The sequence below is a fragment of the Centruroides sculpturatus genome, unplaced genomic scaffold (genome assembly GCF_000671375.1).
Source record: "Centruroides sculpturatus isolate CEXI.00-Female unplaced genomic scaffold, Cexi_2.0 scaffold876, whole genome shotgun sequence".
NCBI classification, from domain to species: domain Eukaryota; kingdom Metazoa; phylum Arthropoda; class Arachnida; order Scorpiones; family Buthidae; genus Centruroides; species Centruroides sculpturatus.
The window spans coordinates 137200-163490 of NW_019385118.1; the positions used below are offsets into that span (position 1 = coordinate 137200).

A 26291-nucleotide genomic window follows, 5' to 3' on the forward strand; every position below is an offset into this window, starting at 1 on the left:
CGTCGTCTATCCTCGAAGGTAAAGTGCAAATAAACTACTTTTTTTTTTATCAATTATTATTCTATTATGGTTATTTATACATTTACAACTACAAAATGTATTTTTCAGTGTTTTCCTTACTACAGTTATTTTTTTTTAATGTACAACTTAGCTTTAATTTGAGTGTGTTTTTAGTGTTGGAACGAATTATTTGGTTTTACATGTAATCGTATGGGAAAAAATGATTCACCTTACGACATTTTCATGATATGATTTCAGTTTCGGAACGGATTAATTTCGTATCCTGAGGTACCACTGTATTCATGTTTATTATTCTACAGCAGGGCTTCTTAAACTTTTTTTATTCACGATTCCATTTATGATTGTGATTATTTTCGCAACCCAAAAAAATATAAAATAAAGATATATACAGATTCGCAAAAACAATAATGGTGTACTACCACAGTTCACTCTTGTGTTACAATGGAACAGAGACAACTGAATACACTGAAAAGCGACAACACTACACTAGTTCACACTACAATCAGTGTTGCTGAATTGTTGTCTCGCTGCACCAGAAGTGACACAAAGCGCAACTCATGAAACCTATGACACAAAGCGTGCCATTTTCAAACTTTCAATATTTTGCATTAAATTTTCAATATTTTGCATTAAAATCTCGCGACCCAAAGATTTCTCTAAGCGACCCCAAATGGGGTCACAACCCATAGTTTAAGAAGATCTGTTCTACAGTTAAAAGCCTTAACAGTCAAATAAATCATTTCTTAAACAATTTTTTCAGATTTTTTTAATTTTGATCCTTAAATTTCACTTTTAACATCAATTCTTGAAGCCTTTGAAGCATAGAAATGTGACAAAAATTTTATTCTATTATTTAAAAAGAAGATATTTGCAAAAGTAAAATCTTGAAACAAGTGAAGATCACAGTTGAGAAACTGATACAACAGGAAATCCTTATAAAAGAACTTATTTAGCAAATAGATGGTGCACATTTTAAATTTTTTAAGTAGCAGTTGCATTTGCAAGTGATACCCATGTATGTTTTTTTCTAAAAAGTAGGAAGGATAACTTTATAGTTTACTAAAGGCTTAAAAGACCAACTTTCCTTATGGATTTTTACTTCTTAAATCTGGTATCACAGTCTGGGGTGGCATTATGTTTAATACTGTAGTAATACTGAACTATATTCTTGTTAGGGATGCAATTATTGAAGAATAGTACAGAAATGGAGGTTTTGAAACCCCATGTGAGACTTTACTGAGTGCCATGGATATAAATTTCATCTTCATAGACAATAATGCCCACACTTAAGGCTGGACTTTTCTGGAAGTTAAAATATTCATTGCATAGAATAACTAGCAAGATCTCCTCCAGACCTAAATCCTATAGAACATTTATGGAAAGTTCTAGAAAGAAGAGTTTCATCCCATCACCCTCCACCAAGAACATTCCAGAAGCTTCAAAATGTTCTTGTTCAGAAAAACACTTTGCTGAAGAATACACTTTTGCAAAAATACTCTGAAAAGTGAAAAACAATGTTATAATCAGCATGAGCAATTGCTATGAAGCATGTGTGCATACAAAGGTAGCTACATGCCATATTATCATTTTATGTGCAAATAACAATGCTTAATACTTTTTTGTTGTTATTGGTTTGACACAGTTTAGATTAAATTTTTCTTTTTCAACTGTTTTGTTTCATAAAGAATGCAATGCTCTGTTTGTATGTTAAGTTTCATGCTGTTGTGATCAGTAGTTCCTGAATAGGCCAAATTAATGGTTATGCTTATTTTTTGAACATGAGTGTGTGTATGTATGCATGTGCATATTGAAATGCTACCAAATTTGATAGTTACTTAGGGCATCAGGAAAAGAATTCCATGAACAAAAATTTAGTTTAAAATCCACCATTATGGGCAATTCTGACCTCAAGGAGCTGAAAATTTGCATAAAACTAATTTGCATTTTACTTTATAGGTAGGTACCCAGAGACTATAAATGTTGTAGTCCTAAAGTGTATTCCTATTGATGGTCATTCTGAACATGTATCTAACTGTTCACTCATGTATTATTTATGAAGTTATTTTATCAATAAGTATAACAAGGAGATCCAGAAAAAAAATCATCATTTGGTACGATTTTCCTGACAAAAATGGAAGTCAATGATGCCTGGTTTTGTAAGATAAGATATCTATTTTTTATCAAATGAGACTATAAACACCCAAGAACTGTTGCATTTGGACTTTTTATACATTAAAATAAATATGACGTACTTGAACCTATAACTGATGTGTATCGAATAATCTTTCAACGACGAACGTTTTCATAACCCCTTCTGGGCTCTTCTTCAGGTGAAACAGCTGGATCAAACACCAAAAACGAAATTTGAATAAATACGAACTCTGTTGAGTTTGAATCATTCGGATCGTTCGCTTATTTCGTCACGTGATAAGTTTGAACGTGATCGAAGTTAACGATCAATGTCCAAATTCAAGAGAAAGATATTATTAAGATACTTTTTATACATTTTAACAGTTTTACTTATACTAGCCCATGATTTTATACGATTTAACAAAAATAATTTTATTTCTACAGTTTTACTTATTTTACCCAAGGTTTTAATAATTTAGTTATTCCAGCAGCCACTATATTTTAGGAGTGAAGAGGGACATTAAAGCCTGAAATGAATATCCTTTTAAATCATAGAAAATAAACCCTACTTTTTCTACTCAAAAAGAGTTCCTGTGTGATTTGTCCTCAACAGAAACCTTGTGCTAATTCCAAAAGAAATACAATGGATAAAAAAGTGTACCTTAGAATTGAGAAAACACTAAGGTGCATTCAGTAATTTTTGTTAGACTAGTAACAATAGTCTAGCAATAATTTCTGAAATGCATTAATTACTCCATAATTCAAATCTAACTATTTATAGTAATAGACGTATATTTAATTTAGTTTCATTTAACTCAAATTTTATTTAATCAGATATGCATTTGATTTAGTAAATTCAAAATAATAAAAAAGAAAAGAATTCCTAATTAAAAATCATATTTTTCCATTGAAAGCATGGCAAAAGTTACTGATGATCCAATCAAATGTTCTCAAAATAGTTTTTAAATCAAAAATTAACACAATATTTTTCAAANAACAGTGTTAATTAATTCGTTCATGCTATCACATATATCAAAATTGTGTTAATCAAGTACAGTTGTACCTTGGTACTTGACCGAACAATCACCACCTGCTATTTTAATAAACAAAAATAGAAAATTCACTAACATTTTGCCAACAAAAAATATCTATGTTAAATAAAGAAGCTGTTAAAGCCACATTAATTAAAACTTCTGTTGCATATGAAAAGAGATTGCCGCAATTAATTTCACACATTAATCAATTTCTGCATTAAGCAAGGGATACTGTACTCACAACTGTTATACTTAAGGCAAACAAGCTTTGGATAAAAGTTACTTTTCTGATAGATGAAAAAGTAGAATAAATGGTAGGAAAGATAAGAGGGTAAGTAACTGATCAGGCAACAAAATCAGTATAGTCCAGATAATATTTCAAGGTGTTTTTACATGTTTATATGTTTACATTTACATGTTTTGAATGTTGATATTTTGCTAACCATTTTTACTTGGTCTTTTTAATGCCATATGATCTTTTATTTTAGAAATATGTAAATTGTAAATTTTATAATATGCTTTATTACAATAAAGCAATATCTTGCATATTCCTATGAATAATTTTTACTTAAACTCTAATTTAATGTTTGTCTTCAAGTGAATAAAAACAGGTCTCAAAGAGAGCTTATTTGGAAGTAGGATACTATTAAAATTCTAGTTCTAAAAATCAGTTCTTTCTAACTATATAAAACTACATGCTTAACTATCTGGCTTTAACATTAAAAAAATATCCATTATTTAAGAAATAAAGTTGAATTAATGCAGCTGATCAGAATTATAGCATAATAAATCTTAGTTCTCATTTATAAAAAAAAAAATGCTGTAATTTTGCACAAAAAACTCATAGATTATGTTTGAAAGTCAATTACAAAGTAGATGCAGGTTGTGACAATGTGGATTATCTGTCAAGTTTAACTAGCAATTACACAACTAAACAGTTTTTCTTTTGTCTAAAACTGCCAAGAATGTTTAGAAAACATGAAAAATCTTTTGCATGCTCTGAAACATTCAAAACATCACTGTTATTTTTCTCCAAACTACTGAACTGCATATGCATCACATCTTTACCTATCATCTTTAATTCTAATCTAGTTCACTTTCTGCATGTCAATTTATACTATTAGAAGGCACTCTTACTTAAAATCTCAGAACCTTTTAGAAAGTTCGATTTAGAAGCTGTCAACTTTTTCCTATTTTAGTTCTCTACAATGCATAGAAGCTGAGCAATTGATTCTTAAACCTATATCAATGAATATCATTAATTAAAATAGAAATAATTTAATGTCAATTTTTTTAAAGTTTAGCATTTCTTGTTGTTATATATTTATATTCTGTCTAATGAAAACGGAACTTTTTCAAAATCATTTTGGGTCAATGTATAATCAGTCCTGTTGATAATTAAGACAGGACTTCATTGTTTGTACTGCTAGTAAATTATAAACTCTTGCTCTTTTCATCACTATAAAGTGAATTTTGACAATCAAAATAATAATATACATTGAAACTGGTATCTCTGATATTGAAAAAGGATCTCTAACAAATTGCAATCTGACGGGTTCAAAAACCCAACCCTATTCAGGTTTCAACCCTATTCAAAATAAGATTATTAAGCACAAGATTTTGCAATCTCTTCAACCTATCTCTTGTTTGGATACATGCAAGCAATACATCAGGATGATTATCTTGTAAACTGAACAAATAAAAGAAGTCAAAGGAGTCCTCAACTATCAAACATTAAGCTTTTGGACAATTCATTCTTTCATAAATGATTCTTTGATGTCCTAACTCACTTTCCATATGTCAGATTTGCACTTTTGTATATTTTTCAGCTGACTAACAAACATATTGAGCTATTGTGTAGTAGTGGTATTTTCTACCAGTTTTGATTTTTGGTAATGTAAAAATAATTTTTTTGTCTGTTTTATGTTTAATTTATGGTTTTAATATTCTAAATAATTTTGTAAAAATAAAAATATTAAAACAATCCAGTACAAAATGTATTTACAATGTTGAAAACTAAATACAATGAGCAATTATTTATCGTGACATCATCACAATACCAGGCTGCAATTTTTAGTCATATTTTTAATTAATTTCATTTAAAATATATGCTCTCCATCTCAAATTAGTAGTATACATCATAATTTTTCTTTAACAATAGAGTCATGTCAGTCATCTATCTAACACTTTTCAGGAGGAAATTTTTGAATTGAAAAAACATGACTTCCAGTTTGTATCAGATGTTCATATATATTAAATCAAGGCCTCCTGCCCCAAAGATTTTCATATCTAGTCTTGTCTTTCATCTATCTCCATTCTCAAGATTAAGGAAAGATGGGTGGACAGACAACAATGGAATTTATAAGTCTACAATTTTTTCAAATTGCAGAAAAAAAAAATTATTTTGAAGCTCTTCCCTGCCTATACACATGCAAATTGTCTTGAATTTTCTCTAGTGACAGATACTTTTTAAAATATTTTTGAAGAGCCTCTGCTACTTTTGTGTTCCAATAATTGTGAATGAATGTGCTGAAAATATTTTTAAAATGCTATTTTGTATTTAGTCTTCAACATTGTAAATTTTAAATAATATTTATACTTTATTATATGTTCCATGTAAAAAATAAAATGTCCTTATGCTAAGAATTTTATAGTTTTCCTTTTTAGCTCTTTGGATCCTTTATAACTGCCAATTGGATATGAAGAATTTATAAATAAATAACAATTTTTTTTTAGATATTCAACAAAACACTTTTGCTAAACTATTGCTTTTAAACTTGTTCTATAGCTCTTCATCAGGTTTAAACTTAAACGTTAAGAATCTACAAAAGAACAGCAGTTTTGAAAATGTTTGAATACAGCAGTTTGAATTCATTTAACCCTTCGGAGAACGCGCCTTTCAGGATCTCACGAGAGGGCGCATCGCGGCAATTACACCGCATATATAATATTACTTGATTTAAGTCAATAATTAATTATTGTTTTGAAAATATGATTCAGATATACCAGAAAACTATTTTTATGGCATTTTAATAAACAAATTGGTTATAAAATATTTAGTTAATAAAAAGAAGTCACTCTACTTCCATGTGATGTTCAGCTTCACACATGGCACATATAATAACTATATTACTATGCTTTTTGCAAACATGTTTTTCACATTTTTGACAAATCGATTTTGTCCTATTGTTTTTGTGTTTACCACAAATAAAACAAATTCCTGGTTTTGCTACTTCTTTGGGCGGCTTTTCGTTTTCTTTATATNAATGTATATTTTAAAATATTTTTAGATTATCTTTATTAAAAGATTTTATAAAGTACATATACTCCTAAAAATATTAGAAATTATCACTGCTTATTTTGAAAAAACAAATTTTAACAAATAAGTCAGAATAATTTGACTATTGTTATTTTACTTCTTTGTAGTTATTCTTCAAAGTATTCTAAATAAACTCAAAAAAAAAAAAGTAATAAGGCAAATATTTATTATCAAGCTGCCTTATATTTAAAGGATGGCTAATGAATACTTTTGAAATACTTAAAATATGGCATTTTATAGATAAAAAGCATTTTTAGTGTTTCCAGTTCAATTTATTGTTCACTTGATAGACAGTGGTAATTGATGTGTGTTATGACAAGACTGTCATATTAAACATATTTTAGCTATTTTAAAGTATAACTCAAAAAAAATTTATTTTGAATATTTTGCTTAAAGAAACAACAAATACTTCTAGAATCAATTTGAAATTTTTTTCATCAAAACACTTTTCTAATGTTTATGCTAACTTAACTACTGTAGTTTCCTGCCTATAAACCACCAAACTCTGTTTAAAAAAACATTCCAACTTTCAAGACATAGATTACAGGCTAATTTTTCCAAAATATCAAAAAATATCTCTAAAATTATTTCACCTTTTGTTGCATTACAAAGTCTTCTTAACATGATAATGACTTGTTATTTATATGTTAGGAAGACACTCAAGACAAATGTGCCAATGAACAAATTCAATTCTATTTATAAATGGAATATAGAATTAGTTATGTATCTTTCCACTCTCTAATGTCCATCTTTAAGCTGATCATAGTTTAAAATATGTTTTAATCTTAGTTTTAAATGTTTTAGCTCATATAATAACAATAGCATCTGATACTGACACTGACTCATCATCATCATATATATCATGAAAAGATTTGTCCACTATCGATATCCAAATAGTGCTTATAAAAGTACTATTTAATTATGATATTTTATTAATACTAGTAAGACACCACATTCAAAAGAATCAAAAATCATACATCATTATAATCTGTGTGTAGAATCAATCTTTTTATTTATTTAACTTAGTATTAATTCACTTTAAATTTATTGTAAACTTGAAATTAAAATTACAATAATCCTGAACTGAGAAACTTCATTGAAACTTCCAGATTTGATTTTGAATACTAATGATGTAAACCAGAGTTGAAGTTAAACAAAAATGAATGTAGGAATTATTCCTACCTAGAATATATATTATTGCCCATTATACTATTCATTAACATTTAATTGTTATATCATCCCATTAGTGAGTGAGACAAATTGTTTGGACTAAAATAATTTTTTAATTAACCAGTTTCAGCCATTGTAAGTTAGGAGGTTGTAAATCAAGAACTGGCTATTTTATAATTCTGAACTTAAAAAATTTTCATTGTATCATTTTTTTAAGAAATTGTTTAATTTTTTTCATAAATTTGAGAATATTTTTTAATTATTAAATGTCCTTACAAACTGTATCATTTCATTGCTTATGTGCCAAGAAAAATAAACAACAAACTTTCACAAATTAGATGACAACAATTTTGTTTTTCAATGAAATTACATCTGTGGATTATATGATGATAAACTTTTTTGCCGACAAAATATTGCATATGCAGTTTATAAATAGAAAATTACAATATTTTGTGTTTAATGAATTTCTTCCAAATGCCAAAAGCGCTTCAAATTATCACTTTACAGAAGCTGGAACCAGTTACTTATTAAGACCACACCTTTCTCACACTTCCAGCAATGAATATTTATAATCACAAGCATGTTTGGTCTCTTCAGGTTACAAGTATTGTATATCAAACACTGACTGACATTCCAAATTTACAAAGTCTCTGTCAATGTTTGAAAAGCAATGCTTGTAACCTGAAACAGGACTTTGAAAAAGACTGAAAACATTTATGATAATATTCATTGCCAGAAGTGTGAAAAAGGTGTGGTTTTAGTAAACTCTTTAAAATTTATTTATGTTAATTCAATTCTAATAATGAATTTTTTTGTGGAACCTATTTGATTGTTCATTGGAGATTTATAATTTGAACAATACATTAAAATTAAATTATATTACAATTACAACATCAAATTTTGTAAAATTAATTATAATTAATTTACACACATTTAAATTCAATACACAAGTGTTCCTTCATAAATAATGATAAAAACAAATGAAGAAATATTTTTATTTCTTCATTATCAAATCCATGTGTTTTCAGAATTATTATGTAGACAGCATTTTTAGCAATAGAATATTTTTATTATTGTTATTACATAAAACCTTAATTAAAATTTAGAGATGAATTCAAAATAATTCTACACTTGATGACCGGGACATGTACTGGGAAAAAATAACTACTTATTTTGAATGTGTATTAAAAAATTAAGTTATATAATATTAATACAAACCTTGGCCCTTGATTTCATTTGAACTTCCTTTGCCAAGAATACTCCACACAGGTCTAAGACAGCCTAATAAACCATCAAACCAACCAGATGAATGTTGCTGTCCTCCATCACGATAACCTACTTCAAAGCCTTTACTTTGTTCTGGCAATGAACTTGTTAAACTTTGAATGCTTGAGGTTCTTGTTGGTGATGATGTAATGGGGGTTTGATGAGGAATGGAAGATACTGGTGATTTTGGGCTTTGTTTTAAACTTATCTGATTCAACTCTTCTTGAATACATAGCATTCTAAAAAAATTAATTAATTATTGTTAATAAATTCATTTTTGTTCACTTTTACGTTTTAAAAATACTCATTATAATTAACATATTTTCTAGTTTATCAGTGTAATTTGGCTTAACACTTATTTTACAAAGAGATGTTTTTGTAATTATGTATTAATTATAACTAAAGACATAGCCATAAAATAAACTTATAAAAGGATGGGAACCCAAAATAATATCTTTTTCCAATATTAACAGTAATTGAAAAATTTGAATTCAATAATGCATAATCAAGTATATTTCTCAATTATAAATATTGAATGAAAGCTCCCAATTATGACCATTGCAGAACTTCTTACTGCCATTTCATATCATGAGAAGCATCTACGAGGGTCATTCTAAAAGAAAAGAATGTTTTGATCTGATGAGCCATGCAGTTCTCCCCCCACCCCCACCACTGTATCATGGACCTTCCTATTTTTTCAAAATCAGATGGGAACTGCACTGACTTTTCTTAGTCAGTACAACAAGGATGGCAAGGAGTTTTTGAACCACATTGTTACTGGTGATGAGACCTGGATTTTGCATAAAACTTCAAAAACAAAATGCCAGTCAATGGAATGGCATCATTCCATATCTCCAACAAGACCAAAAAAAGCCAAACAAATTCTGAGCACCAAAAAGATTATGGCTACAGTATTTTGGGATCAAAAGAGTGTCCTATTCATCAACTACATGTCTAGAGGAGAGACCATAAACCAGCAGCCTATTGTCAGATCCTTTAAAAATTATGCCGCACCATTCAAAACAAATGGCGGGGATTGTTGTCGAGAGGCATTGTGCCTCTTCAAGATAGCGCATGTCTGCACGCTGCTGTGTTGACAAAGAACTTGCTTCAACATTTTACGTGGGAAGTTTTTGAACATTCTCTTTATAGCCCAGACTTGGCTCTGAGTGATTACATCTTTTTCTAAAATTGAAGGATTTTTTGGCTGGGAATCACTATGGAAGTGACAACAAACTGAAAGAAACCATTAATGACTGATTCAAATTGGCAGTAACTGAGTGTGCAGAAGGCATAGGAAAGCTGGTGATATGCTCTGACAAATGTTTAAATTTGTGTGGCGACTACATGAAAAATAGCTGAGGTATCATATGTGTTTTAAAATAAGTTTTGTTTCATTATCTTAAATAAAAATATCTAGAGAAACAAATGTTCTTTACTTTTTAGAATGACCTTCATATATTAGTTTGAATTATTAAAGAAACAGAATTTATCCTAATTCACTATGTGAATATTATATTTTTTTTAATATTTTACTTATATTGTATTTTTATTTAATATTTTCTTCAGAGTTCTGAATTTTCAAGCTAAGCTAAGTCAGTGAACTGTCCAAATTTTAAGTTTTGAAAATTCAAATTGTCCTTCTTGGTATCCCAGGACAGGAAGGATTTTAAAAAATTCAAATAAAAAGTAACAGCAATTAATTTTTTTAAATTCAATTTCAGGGCTGAAGTTACAAAACTGACATTAGAAAAATCAGAACGTATTTGAAATGTAAAATAAAAGAACAAAACATGAGAGAAAGAACATGATATTGACATTTGCTTTGTTAAATGTCAGAACAAAAATATTAGTTTTTCCAAGCCAAGCAGTTCCAAAAAAATTCCATATCTTTAAAATAAAACCTATAAATTAAGTAAAATTCATGTTAACTTAAATTCAAATATATAGTAACAACAACGGTTCTTACAGAGTCTTGGATAAAAATGTTAAAATAAAAAAAATAAAAAAATACTAATGAAAACAACTCAAATAATGAAAGTAGAGATACTTTCAAGTTATCAAAGATAGTATTATTTTTAAAAATATATAATAGTTTATTGTATCCAGCAACATGGCTAATTCATGTTGTTCTTTTCTCTCTTTCTTTAAAACATATTTTAAATTATAAATTATGATAAAATATATGGATATAGTAAAAAAATGTTTATAATAAATTTGTTCCTTACAATATTTATTCATGATAATGTATTCATATTACTTTTTCTATTTGCTAAAACTATACATATAAATAGCGTTTCCTTATACTTACCCAGTTTCAAAGCATTCTTCTTTGTCAGTACTATAAAAGTAAAGTTTAAATTAATACTTAATCTAAAATTATTATAAAATTTATATATATCTTAAATATTTACTGAAAAAAAATTATAAAATTTCAAAGTTAAAAAATTAATTCAAATTTTATTTTTTAAAGAATAAAATTTAATAATCTCTAGTTATCACTTAATAAATTAAAAGCACTTTGTATTATTTAATAAGTATTACAAAACAATTAAATATCACTAATTTGTTTTAATGGATAATATAAATTTATTTATTTTAAAATTATCGTCTTTTTTTCCACTTCAAAGTAAAAAAAAAAACAATAGTTAATGCTTAACCAGAATTTATTTCCTTTATTAAACTTTACAGATAATATAGTAATTTTTATCAACCATCTTAACAATTATTTCATTAAAGAATATCTATGACTTAATACAAAAAAGTTCTTGCTTCACTTTCCCAGCACTCAAGCAGGAGTTAAAAGGCCCAAAGAAAGAAGTCTAACAGTTTTTGATTATACTAAGATTTAATTTACTAGCATTAATTTATTGATTATACTAAAATATAAAATTTAAATACCAAAAGCTTAAAAGCAGTAACTTTGTTGAGACATGATAAATTTCTCTAAAAAAAAAAAAAATTTAAACAAAACACTGCTCATAAAACCTTTAACCGGTGCAAAACAATCTATCAGTCAATACAAATACTTTCAGATCCCTCCTGGGTCCTCTCTTAATTTGTTTTTTCCTATCCCTTGGAGCTTTGAGTTAGAGAAATTTTACTCCACATCAATTGTTTATTTTAACAAATCACATACACTGAACCAATTTACGGTGTGGTACGATAAACAACGAAAAAATAACAATAAACAAATTTTTTCAAACCCCTTCTGGGTTCTTCATCAGGTTCCTACAGTTTTAGCTCGTAAATTCGAATAACGAATGTCATTGAAATAAGTTCAATCTTGAGTTCAAATCGTTCTTTTAAACTTATACAACGCGCATATTATTCGAACTTATTTGAACGACATTCATTATTCAAATTTACAAGCTAAAACTGTAGGAACCTGATGAAGAACCCAGAAGGGGTTCGAAAAGGTTTGTTTTTCGTTATTTTTTCGTTGTTTATCGTACCACACCGTAAATTGGTTCAGTGTATGTGATTATTATTGAGGTGTGGTGAGTAGTTTGTTGTTATATTTTAACAAATTTTTAAAATTAAAATCATTGTTTATTTTTATTTCAGACAACACCAAATTATGTTTTTAATAGTTTTGAAATAAAATTTTAAAATATTCTGAATAAAAGTAAAATTTACAAAGTATTAGTAATTGATAATTTACTCGTATTTATGTTTCAAATTGCAAAAGTTCACGTGACTGATAAAAGCTTCATCATTTTTAACATTTATACTACATACTAATGAGAGAATAAAAATCATCATCAATGAAAAAACTACATTTAAAACTTTTATAAATAAACTTTTTAAATAAATAAATTTAAAATTTTCTAACCTGATTCCAAATTCATCTTTGTCTAAACTATTCAAAATATTTGCTACAGGAAGTGAAGAATGGCTCAGGGTAGGATCCTCATCATGAGGACTACCTGCTTTCTGTAGGGCTAAAGTGCTGCCCACTGGAGTACGCATGAAGATAGAAAATAATGCACTGTCTGTACCATTAGAAGTAATTCATCAAATGGCAACTAAAATTAAACAGAAAAGTTTTTGTCAAAATTAATTATTCAATTTTTAAAAATTAAAGAAACTGATTGCTTTATTTATTTAAATAATATAAAATAAATTCATAAAAAACAAAATAGACTTCCTTTTCTAATAGAAATAAACATAAAAGCAGATAAAAACAAAACTGTAAAAATCTAATATTAATTCACTTATAAAATATTTATATAATAAACATTTATACATTAATTTAATTGCTTCTGAATGAAAGCAACCCTTCATTGAAACTAACTGTATTTATAAACAAAATTCCATTAATTCTGTAAAAAATAGTCCTTTATTCATATATATATAAATATTTTTTTTTAATAAGGATTGCAAGAAATAATCATCCTATAAAATTTGAAAATGAACTAAATACTTTAATAAACTTTTTATTATAAAATATCATTTATTCTTTTGAAAAAACATGTATGCATGTATCATTTCAACTTCAAATACAGATATGTTTTGATTAACAGTGTTAATTAATTCGTTCATGCTATCACATATATCAAAATTGTGTTAATCAAGTACAGTTGTACCTTGGTACTTGACCGAACAATCACCACCTGCTATTTTAATAAACAAAAATAGAAAATTCACTAACATTTTGCCAACAAAAAATATCTATGTTAAATAAAGAAGCTGTTAAAGCCACATTAATTAAAACTTCTGTTGCATATGAAAAGAGATTGCCGCAATTAATTTCACACATTAATCAATTTCTGCATTAAGCAAGGGATACTGTACTCACAACTGTTATACTTAAGGCAAACAAGCTTTGGATAAAAGTTACTTTTCTGATAGATGAAAAAGTAGAATAAATGGTAGGAAAGATAAGAGGGTAAGTAACTGATCAGGCAACAAAATCAGTATAGTCCAGATAATATTTCAAGGTGTTTTTACATGTTTATATGTTTACATTTACATGTTTTGAATGTTGATATTTTGCTAACCATTTTTACTTGGTCTTTTTAATGCCATATGATCTTTTATTTTAGAAATATGTAAATTGTAAATTTTATAATATGCTTTATTACAATAAAGCAATATCTTGCATATTCCTATGAATAATTTTTACTTAAACTCTAATTTAATGTTTGTCTTCAAGTGAATAAAAACAGGTCTCAAAGAGAGCTTATTTGGAAGTAGGATACTATTAAAATTCTAGTTCTAAAAATCAGTTCTTTCTAACTATATAAAACTACATGCTTAACTATCTGGCTTTAACATTAAAAAAATATCCATTATTTAAGAAATAAAGTTGAATTAATGCAGCTGATCAGAATTATAGCATAATAAATCTTAGTTCTCATTTATAAAAAAAAAAATGCTGTAATTTTGCACAAAAAACTCATAGATTATGTTTGAAAGTCAATTACAAAGTAGATGCAGGTTGTGACAATGTGGATTATCTGTCAAGTTTAACTAGCAATTACACAACTAAACAGTTTTTCTTTTGTCTAAAACTGCCAAGAATGTTTAGAAAACATGAAAAATCTTTTGCATGCTCTGAAACATTCAAAACATCACTGTTATTTTTCTCCAAACTACTGAACTGCATATGCATCACATCTTTACCTATCATCTTTAATTCTAATCTAGTTCACTTTCTGCATGTCAATTTATACTATTAGAAGGCACTCTTACTTAAAATCTCAGAACCTTTTAGAAAGTTCGATTTAGAAGCTGTCAACTTTTTCCTATTTTAGTTCTCTACAATGCATAGAAGCTGAGCAATTGATTCTTAAACCTATATCAATGAATATCATTAATTAAAATAGAAATAATTTAATGTCAATTTTTTTAAAGTTTAGCATTTCTTGTTGTTATATATTTATATTCTGTCTAATGAAAACGGAACTTTTTCAAAATCATTTTGGGTCAATGTATAATCAGTCCTGTTGATAATTAAGACAGGACTTCATTGTTTGTACTGCTAGTAAATTATAAACTCTTGCTCTTTTCATCACTATAAAGTGAATTTTGACAATCAAAATAATAATATACATTGAAACTGGTATCTCTGATATTGAAAAAGGATCTCTAACAAATTGCAATCTGACGGGTTCAAAAACCCAACCCTATTCAGGTTTCAACCCTATTCAAAATAAGATTATTAAGCACAAGATTTTGCAATCTCTTCAACCTATCTCTTGTTTGGATACATGCAAGCAATACATCAGGATGATTATCTTGTAAACTGAACAAATAAAAGAAGTCAAAGGAGTCCTCAACTATCAAACATTAAGCTTTTGGACAATTCATTCTTTCATAAATGATTCTTTGATGTCCTAACTCACTTTCCATATGTCAGATTTGCACTTTTGTATATTTTTCAGCTGACTAACAAACATATTGAGCTATTGTGTAGTAGTGGTATTTTCTACCAGTTTTGATTTTTGGTAATGTAAAAATAATTTTTTTGTCTGTTTTATGTTTAATTTATGGTTTTAATATTCTAAATAATTTTGTAAAAATAAAAATATTAAAACAATCCAGTACAAAATGTATTTACAATGTTGAAAACTAAATACAATGAGCAATTATTTATCGTGACATCATCACAATACCAGGCTGCAATTTTTAGTCATATTTTTAATTAATTTCATTTAAAATATATGCTCTCCATCTCAAATTAGTAGTATACATCATAATTTTTCTTTAACAATAGAGTCATGTCAGTCATCTATCTAACACTTTTCAGGAGGAAATTTTTGAATTGAAAAAACATGACTTCCAGTTTGTATCAGATGTTCATATATATTAAATCAAGGCCTCCTGCCCCAAAGATTTTCATATCTAGTCTTGTCTTTCATCTATCTCCATTCTCAAGATTAAGGAAAGATGGGTGGACAGACAACAATGGAATTTATAAGTCTACAATTTTTTCAAATTGCAGAAAAAAAAAATTATTTTGAAGCTCTTCCCTGCCTATACACATGCAAATTGTCTTGAATTTTCTCTAGTGACAGATACTTTTTAAAATATTTTTGAAGAGCCTCTGCTACTTTTGTGTTCCAATAATTGTGAATGAATGTGCTGAAAATATTTTTAAAATGCTATTTTGTATTTAGTCTTCAACATTGTAAATTTTAAATAATATTTATACTTTATTATATGTTCCATGTAAAAAATAAAATGTCCTTATGCTAAGAATTTTATAGTTTTCCTTTTTAGCTCTTTGGATCCTTTATAACTGCCAATTGGATATGAAGAATTTATAAATAAATAACAATTTTTTTTTAGATATTCAACAAAACACTTTTGCTAAACTATTGCTTTTAAACTTGTTCTATAGCTCTTCATCAGGTTTAAACTTAAACGTTAAGAATCTACAAAAGAACAGCAGTTTTGAAAATGTTTGAATACAGCAGTTTGAATTCATTTAACCCTTCGGAGAACGCGCCTTTCAGGATCTCACGAGAGGGCGCATCGCGGCAATTACACCGCATATATAATATTACTTGATTTAAGTCAATAATTAATTATTGTTTTGAAAATATGATTCAGATATACCAGAAAACTATTTTTATGGCATTTTAATAAACAAATTGGTTATAAAATATTTAGTTAATAAAAAGAAGTCACTCTACTTCCATGTGATGTTCAGCTTCACACATGGCACATATAATAACTATATTACTATGCTTTTTGCAAACATGTTTTTCACATTTTTGACAAATCGATTTTGTCCTATTGTTTTTGTGTTTACCACAAATAAAACAAATTCCTGGTTTTGCTACTTCTTTGGGCGGCTTTTCGTTTCCTTTTGCGCAAATGTCTTTACGAAGTGTCAGCATCATCGATCTTTCTTTCAAATGTTCTTCCATTAGACTTAGGGCAAGATTTTTTATAAAATTTCGTCTTCTCTGATTGTTATCGGGATTATTAAATTTAAATATAATATTAGAATTTATTCCAGCAATGTCGAGATGACGATAAAAGAGAGCTAGTGGCCATCTTCTTGTAATTCAGGATGTAGTGTAGTATGAACACATCTGATCTACAGTGTCTACACCACCTATAGTAGCATTGTAGTCCAAATTTATCACAGCTTTGTTAGTTTAATATATTTATTCAATAAACTTGCAAATATTGACCTACTTTATTAAAGAGATTGAAAAAATATATATAAAAGTAAACTCATATTTTACTTACATGACAGGGCGCGTAGCGGCAGTTACAACGCAAATTAGGTACGACTTGATTCAAAGTCCAGTAACAGCTAAACGGTTAGCATAATTGACTCGATTTTACAGACAAGTTGTAACTTGTAATATGAAGAGAGAATACTTATGATGTATTTCCACAATAATTAAGTACAACGTCAAACAAATAACTTTATTATTATTTTGCGGCAATTTGCCGCGGGCGCGCCCACTAAAGGGTTAAATAAGATAATGCATACAACATAATGGACAAACTTAATAAAATAAAAATACATATTGTATACCAAATGTATCCATACTGACAAAATAAATATGTTAATATTTATCTCAATGTTATTTTGTTAGTAGATACATTTTCACTTAGTAGATAACTACATATGCTTTAATTCTTTTATAGTAACCTGCTCATTGTACTTTCCTCTGGCAGCAATCAGAAACAATTGAAGTACTGAGGTGTATGCAATTCATGGACTTACAATGAATTAATATAATAATATTTATGCATTAATTTTTGTTTCTGTGCAAACTTATAAACTTTATATCATCCTTGTATATTTAATTTGTTGAAAATAATGTTTTTCATTCTTACTTTTATTTCTGTCAGAACATTTCTAGTTATTAACAAGATGAAATAAATATTTTCAAAAAAGGCAGTGATGCCAAAGAATTTTGAAATTTAACATTTGCAAGTAAAAAAAAAAAAAATGATACGAGACAAGAGAGATTGATCTATTATAGAAATTTGCAAACAAAATGAGAAACAAAAAACAGAACTTGCAGAATAATAGTTGAAATACAGGATGTAGAACAAATAAAACTTATTACTGAATAAATGATTACTATTTGAAATAAAATATTTAAAAATAAGACTGCTGTGTTGTAAGTGTTTATGGAAGCAAGATGTCAACCAATGCTGAAATCCTGTTCCAGTAAAGTTTTCAAAGAAACATTTAACTTTGATTGTTGTCAGTTCTTTGGATTATGATATGATACTAAATTTGGCAAGTAGCCAGCATTGTTAATTTTCCATTGCTATAATTTTTCATCTATCAAATCTTTATACAATAATTAAAATTTATAAATTTGCTATTTCATTTTTGTAAAATTAATCATTCTAAGAATTACTTATGCAATTTATTCTAAGTCATAAAACTATGAGATATATGTTGCATTTTAAATTTAATGATCAATCTTTAATTCTGTTTTGTTTTATAACTTTCATATCTTATAAATCTATTATAAATGAAAAAGTAAGTTATCTATCTATACATATTTATTTATTAAATGTATCTTAATCTATTCCTATAAATAACTTTGACTAGAGATTGTACTAATCTATTTGTTAAAAAATGTTTACAATCCTGACATTGATAATGGCATCAGTATATCCTATCAACATGGGCGTAGCCNTTTAAAATATTCACAAACAATAATCAGATAAAATCAACAACACCGAAAACTGGTATTAACTAAAAATACTATATATTGACATTCAAAACCAGCAAATAAACTCCAACCTTTTATCAGACAAAATCAACAATAGTGTTTACAATTTAACAGTAAAAATAGAAAAATCTCAGAATCATCATCATAACAACAAACACCAAACAAAAATAACTGACAAAATTAACATATTCACAACAAAATTTAAAATAAAATTGTTGATATTTAGTTAAATTTTATGTTACTTTATAGTACCATAAAATTTAACTAAATATAAAACCCATAATAGTTTAGTTAATATTTTATCTAATAACTGCATAAATTCAACGTCTGCAGTTATTACTGCTTCTCATTTATCAAATCATGCTTTGGAGTAATAAATTTTGGAAATTCTACAAGTCATTTTTGTATAACAGCAAAGAAGGAATATAAAATTAAGACAGTTCAAATCTCCCAAAATATTTAATTCACATCAATCTTTACTAAGTTTATGTATAACAAGTTGCAATTTTTTTTTAATTAACAAGAGTTTTTCAATATTAATTTTTCATCAATTTTTAAATTACATATATAATTTATTGTATTTATACAAAAAAATAATTAAAATATCTAATGATAATAACAAATCATAGCATTAGATATAAAATAGAGTGATGCATAAATGATGATATAGGACAATAGCAATCATAACTTATAATAAACACAACTAACCAAATAATTATTTTGAATATCAAACAAAAAGCTGAATTTCTTTATCAGGCTCTTAATAGCCTGAGAAAGTAATCTGGTTGTTCATTTGATATTTGAACCATAACTTATTTTTATATCTAAGATATAGAAGCACTATCATCTTAATAGAATGACAATGCTCCTTGTAAATAAATTAATTACTACAAATACACGATTAAGCTGTTTTACTAACACTTGTTTTTGTTTAGACAATAATTTCAATAAATGTCTAACATTTTGGTAATTGTAGTTACTTAATAGATAGAACTAATTTTTAAGTTAGTAAGAATTAAAAATATAAACGTCTTCTGAAACCTAATGCCTCTCTTTTGGGACAAATTAATCAGTAATTCAAATTATTATTGTCAGAATATAGCCTCTTATTATATGGCAGTTGGTGTAGCTTTATAGTAAGAATTAATTGGATGTATTAAGAATTCCAGATACATCTATAACTATTACGATATTAAACCTAAAGAACACCTACCTAATCATAGTATTTTCCCTTAAGTAACTCAGCTTTTTGTATAATTAAAATGTCACTAAAAGATTTGTACTTATACAAACCTTGTTACAACATTTTAACAATAGAAGACAATACATAGTAGCATTGTCCTATATAACAACTTGAATATTTTGCATTTACTGTAGTATTTCTTTCTTTAAAGTCCACCACCTTCAATATACCCTCACAATCTCAAAACACAGTAGCCATGATCTTCTTGATTGATGATGACACTTTAGCCTTTTTTTTTTTTTTGAGGCTCCCTTCCATAGTCTTCACTCCATTGATTCCATTTTGGAAAAGGGGCCATAACAAAGAATCATGCCTAGATGCTCATGAAATATATGCCAAATAATCTTATCCAATAGATAGTACTGGCAGAAGTTTCCATTGCACATGTTTGGCTTGCACAGAAATACTTCCAATAAAATAGCAGCTTACTAGCATTATTACTTGCTGTAGTGTTCTGGATTTTCTCCAATACTGTAATCATATAGTAACATATTAAAAAATAATTTATGCTCTGATATGAACTTTCTGCTTTTGAAACGAATGTTTCATTTGTATTAGAAAACTGACTTCAGCCATGCACAAAAAATGTCCAGCAAGAATTTTGCCATCCTTTTCATAGGTAAAGCGATACTATGCTCTCTCCATTTTTTGATTCACTGTCGGCCAGGCTCTAGTTCATAAAACATATCTACTTCACCTGATAAAAATATCCCAAATTTTCCTGCTTATGAAGTAATTGTAAGCATCAAAGCTTTTATATGCTTTAATGATTCTGTAAAATCCAGGAGAGTTAATCAAGTAGTAATATATATACATATATATAAATCCCACATATCCTCATACATAATTTTTGGTAATGAGTCATCCAGATTTCTGGAAAATCTAGAGTCATAAAATGTCATTAACACTAGGACACAGGTTTAATTTTGAGAGGTACCATTTTTTACATTCAGTCAAGAAAACATTATAATAAAAGGTCAATGTGGTGGATCTTGAAAATTAGAAACCTTTAAAAATTTTGCTAAAACACAGTTTTTAAAAATTGAATTCTTTAATTAATAAAGAATAAAGAACTTATCACACCAGTCCACTACCAGTCACTCAAATTAGAAACAAACAGACTGGTATGATAAGTCCTTTTAAGACAGGGTTCTTAACTGGAATCTACAGACCCTCTGTGGTCTGTAGACTTGGAAGGTGTAAAAATCAACTTTAACTTTCTTATATTTTAAATGTATTGTGTATTGTATTGTTAATTATTGTGTTAAGAAAGAAGCACATATAGTGATATATCATATGTTACTTTAATAAATTCATTTCTATATAACTGGGTTTTTCTTGTAATTTTATTTTATGCATTTAGGAACATTATTCGAAAAAGGAATTCCTTTACTTTCATCTAACTGGAAAAAGGATCCATGGAACAAAACAGATTAAGAAAATGTTTAAGAAACAGTCGTTCTAATATTTTATTGTTTATTGATAAAGGATAAGAAGTTTTATAGCTCTAAATTCTATGAGTAGTAAATGATTAAGCAAAATGTGTATAATACAGAATAAGTACAAAAAATATTCATCAGAATATTTATAAGAATAATAATTAAATACTAAATAGAAACAACTTAGATGTTATACAAAGTAATCCCTGGCAGGTGGAAGAACAAAACAGATTTGAAGTTTTAACCACTTATTATTTTCTATTTAAACAATTCTTTTTTTAGAAATTTGAGTAATAAGTTAACAAATGCAGAAATCACTTTTCAAAGTAATGAAGAAATAAATAAAATAAAAACACAAATGACTTAATCACAAATCACACTGTAGTCAGTCAACTTACAGAAAAGAGAGAAACCAGCAGTAGTTTTGCTCCTAGATGTACAAAACAATATGCGTAGTGGTCAATTGTTTGTTTACAACCAATACTGTTTATAGGTTGATCATTGTTGCTACTCCTTTCATTTTCAATTGGTGATCTGAAAGAACCACATCCTCCACCACACCAATTTTTTGAGATTTCCAAATCTACTAAATGACTAGATCTCATATCTTCAAGGGATTCTTGTCCTAATTAAAAATGTTTAGCCCATTATTTGAGTAGTAGTAGTAGTAGTAGTAGTAGTAGTAGTAGTAGTAGTAGTTAGTTGATGTCAAAGCTTTTCCATACACATGATTAAGGCATTGCTTGCTTTCCAAGGATGTTTGGCCTTCTTTTGTAAGAAATTTGATGATTGCTTGATACTCTAGTTTAAAATTTGCTGCCATATCATATACAGAAGTCCTCTATATATCACTTTCAGTACCCAGACATTAAATTTGCATCAAATACTAATAAGACATTAATCTTTTATATACTCGTCTTTCAGTCATTTACAGTAGGTTGTCTGAAACTTTTGGTGCTTCTTACATATTTTTTTCTCAAAATTGTTAACTTTTCTTAACATAAATACATATTGTTTGACATTGTCACAATGCCAGGCTGCAATTCATATATAGTTAATTGGGATCTCCAGATCCTAAGTTTCTCATACTTGGCTCAATTTTCATCTATCTAATTCTGTTCTCAAGATTAAGGAAAGACAGTTGGACAACATTGAAAATCAATAGGTTTGCAATTTGAAAATTGTAGCATAATTAACATTGTATTAATTATAATAAAAATTATAAAATATTTTCACTAAATATGCTATTCATGGACCACAGATTATACAGTACTTGTTGCATAACCAAACATGTTGTTAAGCCCTAAATAAGCCAAAGTTTGACAAAGTTTACCAAAGTAGGTAAGTAGGTAGTGTTATATATGGTATATACAATATATGTTAGATGGTCACTGAGCTTAATTATGAAGATTTTTGTATTTCATTTTTATTTGAATATACAGTATATATATTTTAAATATTACACTTATTTTATATTGTAAAATTTAAAATTACATTGAATGAGCAATTATTTATTGTGACATTCTCAATGACAGGCTGCAATTTTTAATCTTATTTTTAATTTATTAATATATATGTTCTCCACCTCAAATTAGTGTGATAATGTCTTGCCCCTGTACATCATACTTTTCCATTAGCAAGTGCCATTCATCTAATTCCTCTCAGGGGAAAATCTTTGAATTCAAATAATGTAACTTCTGGCTTGCATCAGAAGTTCATATATAGTTACTCGAAGCCTCCTGCCTCTAAATTTTCCATATCTGGTCTTCAATTTCATTTATCTAACACCATTCTCGAAATTAAGGAAAGACAGACAGATGAACAGACGGATGACAATGGGAATTCTGCTAAAATTTTTTCAAATTGTACCCAATTATTTATAACTGATATTTTTACTAATATAACCAATTTTTAATTATGCAATTCTACTTTATCCTTTTTACCATAATAATTAGATAGACAAATATACACAACCGAAACCCACTATATTAAGCAAATCAGTTGTGGATGTATATAATTAGATAGTTTTGTAAAAGCTTACATATTTTTTCAAAATTTCATTTAAAATTAAAACATAAAAAATAGTTTAAATTTACAATATTTGAATTTTTAATAATTTTTCAAACATTGATAGAACCAACAAACTTTCAGGATCCCTGTTTTCTTCTTCATTTGTCATTTTAATAAAGGAATGGTTTCCTGACTTTTTCTCCCATGACTCCATTTATTTTTGCAGCCCCAACATTGAATCTATATCCAAAAAAAATTTATTTGATAAAATTCATTTTAAAATTTAACCATTTCCTTCAAAAACTAATTAACATAAAAATAATAAAAGACAAATTTAAAAAGTTACTTAATTCAGTCATTTTGAATGGTCTTGCATTTTATCACAAAGCTTACTTAATTAAGGTTTAATTTTTGAGATACATGAAAAGATTTCTTTACAAAAATATAATATACATTTTTTTTTTCTGACATATTTTTTTCAAGCTCTAGTTTGCTAAAGTTTTATCACAAATTATATAAAATGATCAATGCTCATCATTCAATTCCTTATATGAAATCCATATTTTTAGAAATTCTTCACTATTTTTTCTTTTACTTACAACTGTTGTCTTTTTGGATAATATAGTTATTTTTATTAACATATTTCTAACATTAGCAATGCATTTTTCTGCATTACTTTGGTTTTATTGTTTATTTTGTTTTATTGGTAAAAGTTTTTATTCTGCTGAGATCTTTTAATAATTTTCTGAATAAAGCAAAAACAATACTGTATGTCAGTAGTTTTTGTGATAAGAAAAATAAGCCTATATATTTTTGTTATCTGTATTCTTTTAATATACAGTAGAACCCCAGTTATCTGAGGTAATGTGAACCTATGCTACCTCAGTTAACCAAAAACTCAGATAAAACAGACAGTCATGGTAATTTCAGATTTAAAATTACAAATATAAAAGATTTATATGGTATCACTTTTAAGCTTCTTTTTTTACATCTTATTGAATTTAATCAAATATAAGAACAACATTTTTTAAATCATTTAAAATATAGCCATTATGTACAATAGTTTTAAGAATAAAAATGTGTATTGTTATAGTTACATTTTAATATGAATAGTTTGTGTCATATTAAAATCAAATTTAAAAAGTTAACATGTACTACAAAATGCTTTGTTTTGATGTTTAAAACTTTGAAAAAAACTCTTTTGGAGTGTTTATTTTCATAGCAATTCCTCTCTTCTTTGCTGTAATGTTCCATTGTCACCTCAGCATCAGCCTTTCACTCAGTATAGTCAAGGCTAAAAGTACTACAATACTTACACACTCAGCATATTCACAGCAAAAACTTTATGAATTATGATATAAAAAGTAGTGTTTTTACTTACAGGTTTGCTTTAAGTAATGCAAAACCTCGGTTACTTGAGAATCAGATAATAAGTTGGAACAAACATTTTTCCTATTTAAATATACATGTTCTATTTGAGTACAGTATATTCAATTTTAGAATAAGTTTTGACAAACATTCTTTTGTGTAACCTGAGGAAGTCCTATTAACAGGACAAAAACTTTAGTGAAATAAAACTTATTTTGCTGAAAAAGAAAGGTGTTTGTGTAATTTGGATCAGACATTCCAGTCTGTATGTTATCTCTGATAGTCAAGATTCTAGTTCATTTAAATTTCTTCATTATTATGTACATATAGAGCAGCAATACAAGATGACACTAGATTTATACAACTTAATTGGGCTTTTCCATTTATTGCATTTTAAATGTTTTTATAAGATCAAACATCACCAGAACTGGATATACAAATATATTGTAAAAACTGTAAAATAAAATGTACACAAAAATATATTGAAATATTATAAAAGCTAAAAGAATTGCATTTCATAATTTGATTATTACATTTGAACTTGTGTACTGTGACTAGGATAATAATCGCATAGCAATCATAAAAAATAGTTATTCTCAGTTATGAATAATTGAATCAATTTTACATTTTATAAAGATCAGCTAGTCTCATTAACAATAATTTGTATTTAAATGATTATAGAGAAAAATATCCACTAATTTACTTGCCAAATTGAAACTAATCTTCTCCAATTGAATGTCCCCTATATTCTTTTGCAGTCAAAAATTATCTTTATATTGACCACAATTGCCAAAGAAAACATAGCAACTACAACATTTCTGGGTATCTATATTATTCTTCTGATACAAAATGCAAAACGGTTATGACTAGCATAATCAATGTTGCTGATGTTAGTCAGTGCTGATGTTGCAATTTCATACAAAATTTATTGTTTCAACTTGCATTTTTTATTAGGAATCTTTTAAGTTTTACAAAATTTTTAAACAGAAAAATGTTTATGAAAAGAAGTTTATGCAATCCCACAAGAAGAATTGGTAACCCCATTTGGGGTCCCAACTCCTATTAGGGAACTTCTGCAAGAAAGCATTTCTCATAAATTTTCTGGAAATTGACATAAATCATGGCCCCACATGGTAGTGACTTACCGGACTCTAGTCAGGGGGCCCAGTACGAAGATGGCCAGCTTGTATTTTTTGCTTTGTTTGGATTTTATTATGGAATATTGAGTTCAGTTTAATTGGAATATCTAATTTTTGACATAGTTTAATTAATATTCTAAGCTACTATTTAACTTAATATAACAATCATAAAAGTACAAAAAGTATTTGCAAAAAAAGCCCAATTGGAATTCTGAGTGCAATTTACGATAAAAAAACTTCAGGGTTTATTTGCCAATTTTAGTCTCGCAGTTAAGCTGTTTTGTACAGTGCCAGCAACTGTTTCTTTGTCTGAGAGGTCTTTCAGTAAACTGATAAATTCACTGAAGACATGCCAAAGAAACTCAACTGGCCAGATGCGACTAAATAATCTATCAATTTTGTGCATTGAAAATAATTTAGCTAAACAAATAAATTTTAGTGACATGATCAAAAAATTTGCATTGGCAGAAAACTTGCTGTGAAATAA

The 26291-nt window shown here is 27.5% G+C and overlaps 1 protein-coding gene across 5 annotated transcripts in view; it reads right to left on the reverse strand.

Annotated features, from left to right (window-relative positions):
- The window catches only part of LOC111635016 (mitogen-activated protein kinase kinase kinase 13-A-like), an 81686-nt gene that overhangs the window by 36945 nt on the left and 18450 nt on the right, over positions 1-26291 (reverse strand). For 4 of the 5 annotated variants that reach the window (XM_023379859.1, XM_023379861.1, XM_023379857.1 and 1 more), the window contains exons 2-4: positions 12776-12968; positions 11252-11281; positions 8893-9179 (exon numbers count right to left, since the gene is read on the reverse strand). In XM_023379859.1, coding sequence (XP_023235627.1) covers positions 8893-9179; positions 11252-11281; positions 12776-12912 — 454 coding nt within the window. In that variant the 5' untranslated portion in view covers positions 12913-12968. Of the gene's footprint in view, positions 1-8892; positions 9180-11251; positions 11282-12775; positions 12969-21685; positions 21707-26291 lie in introns of those variants that run through there. The other variant, XM_023379860.1, reaches the window with a different exon arrangement.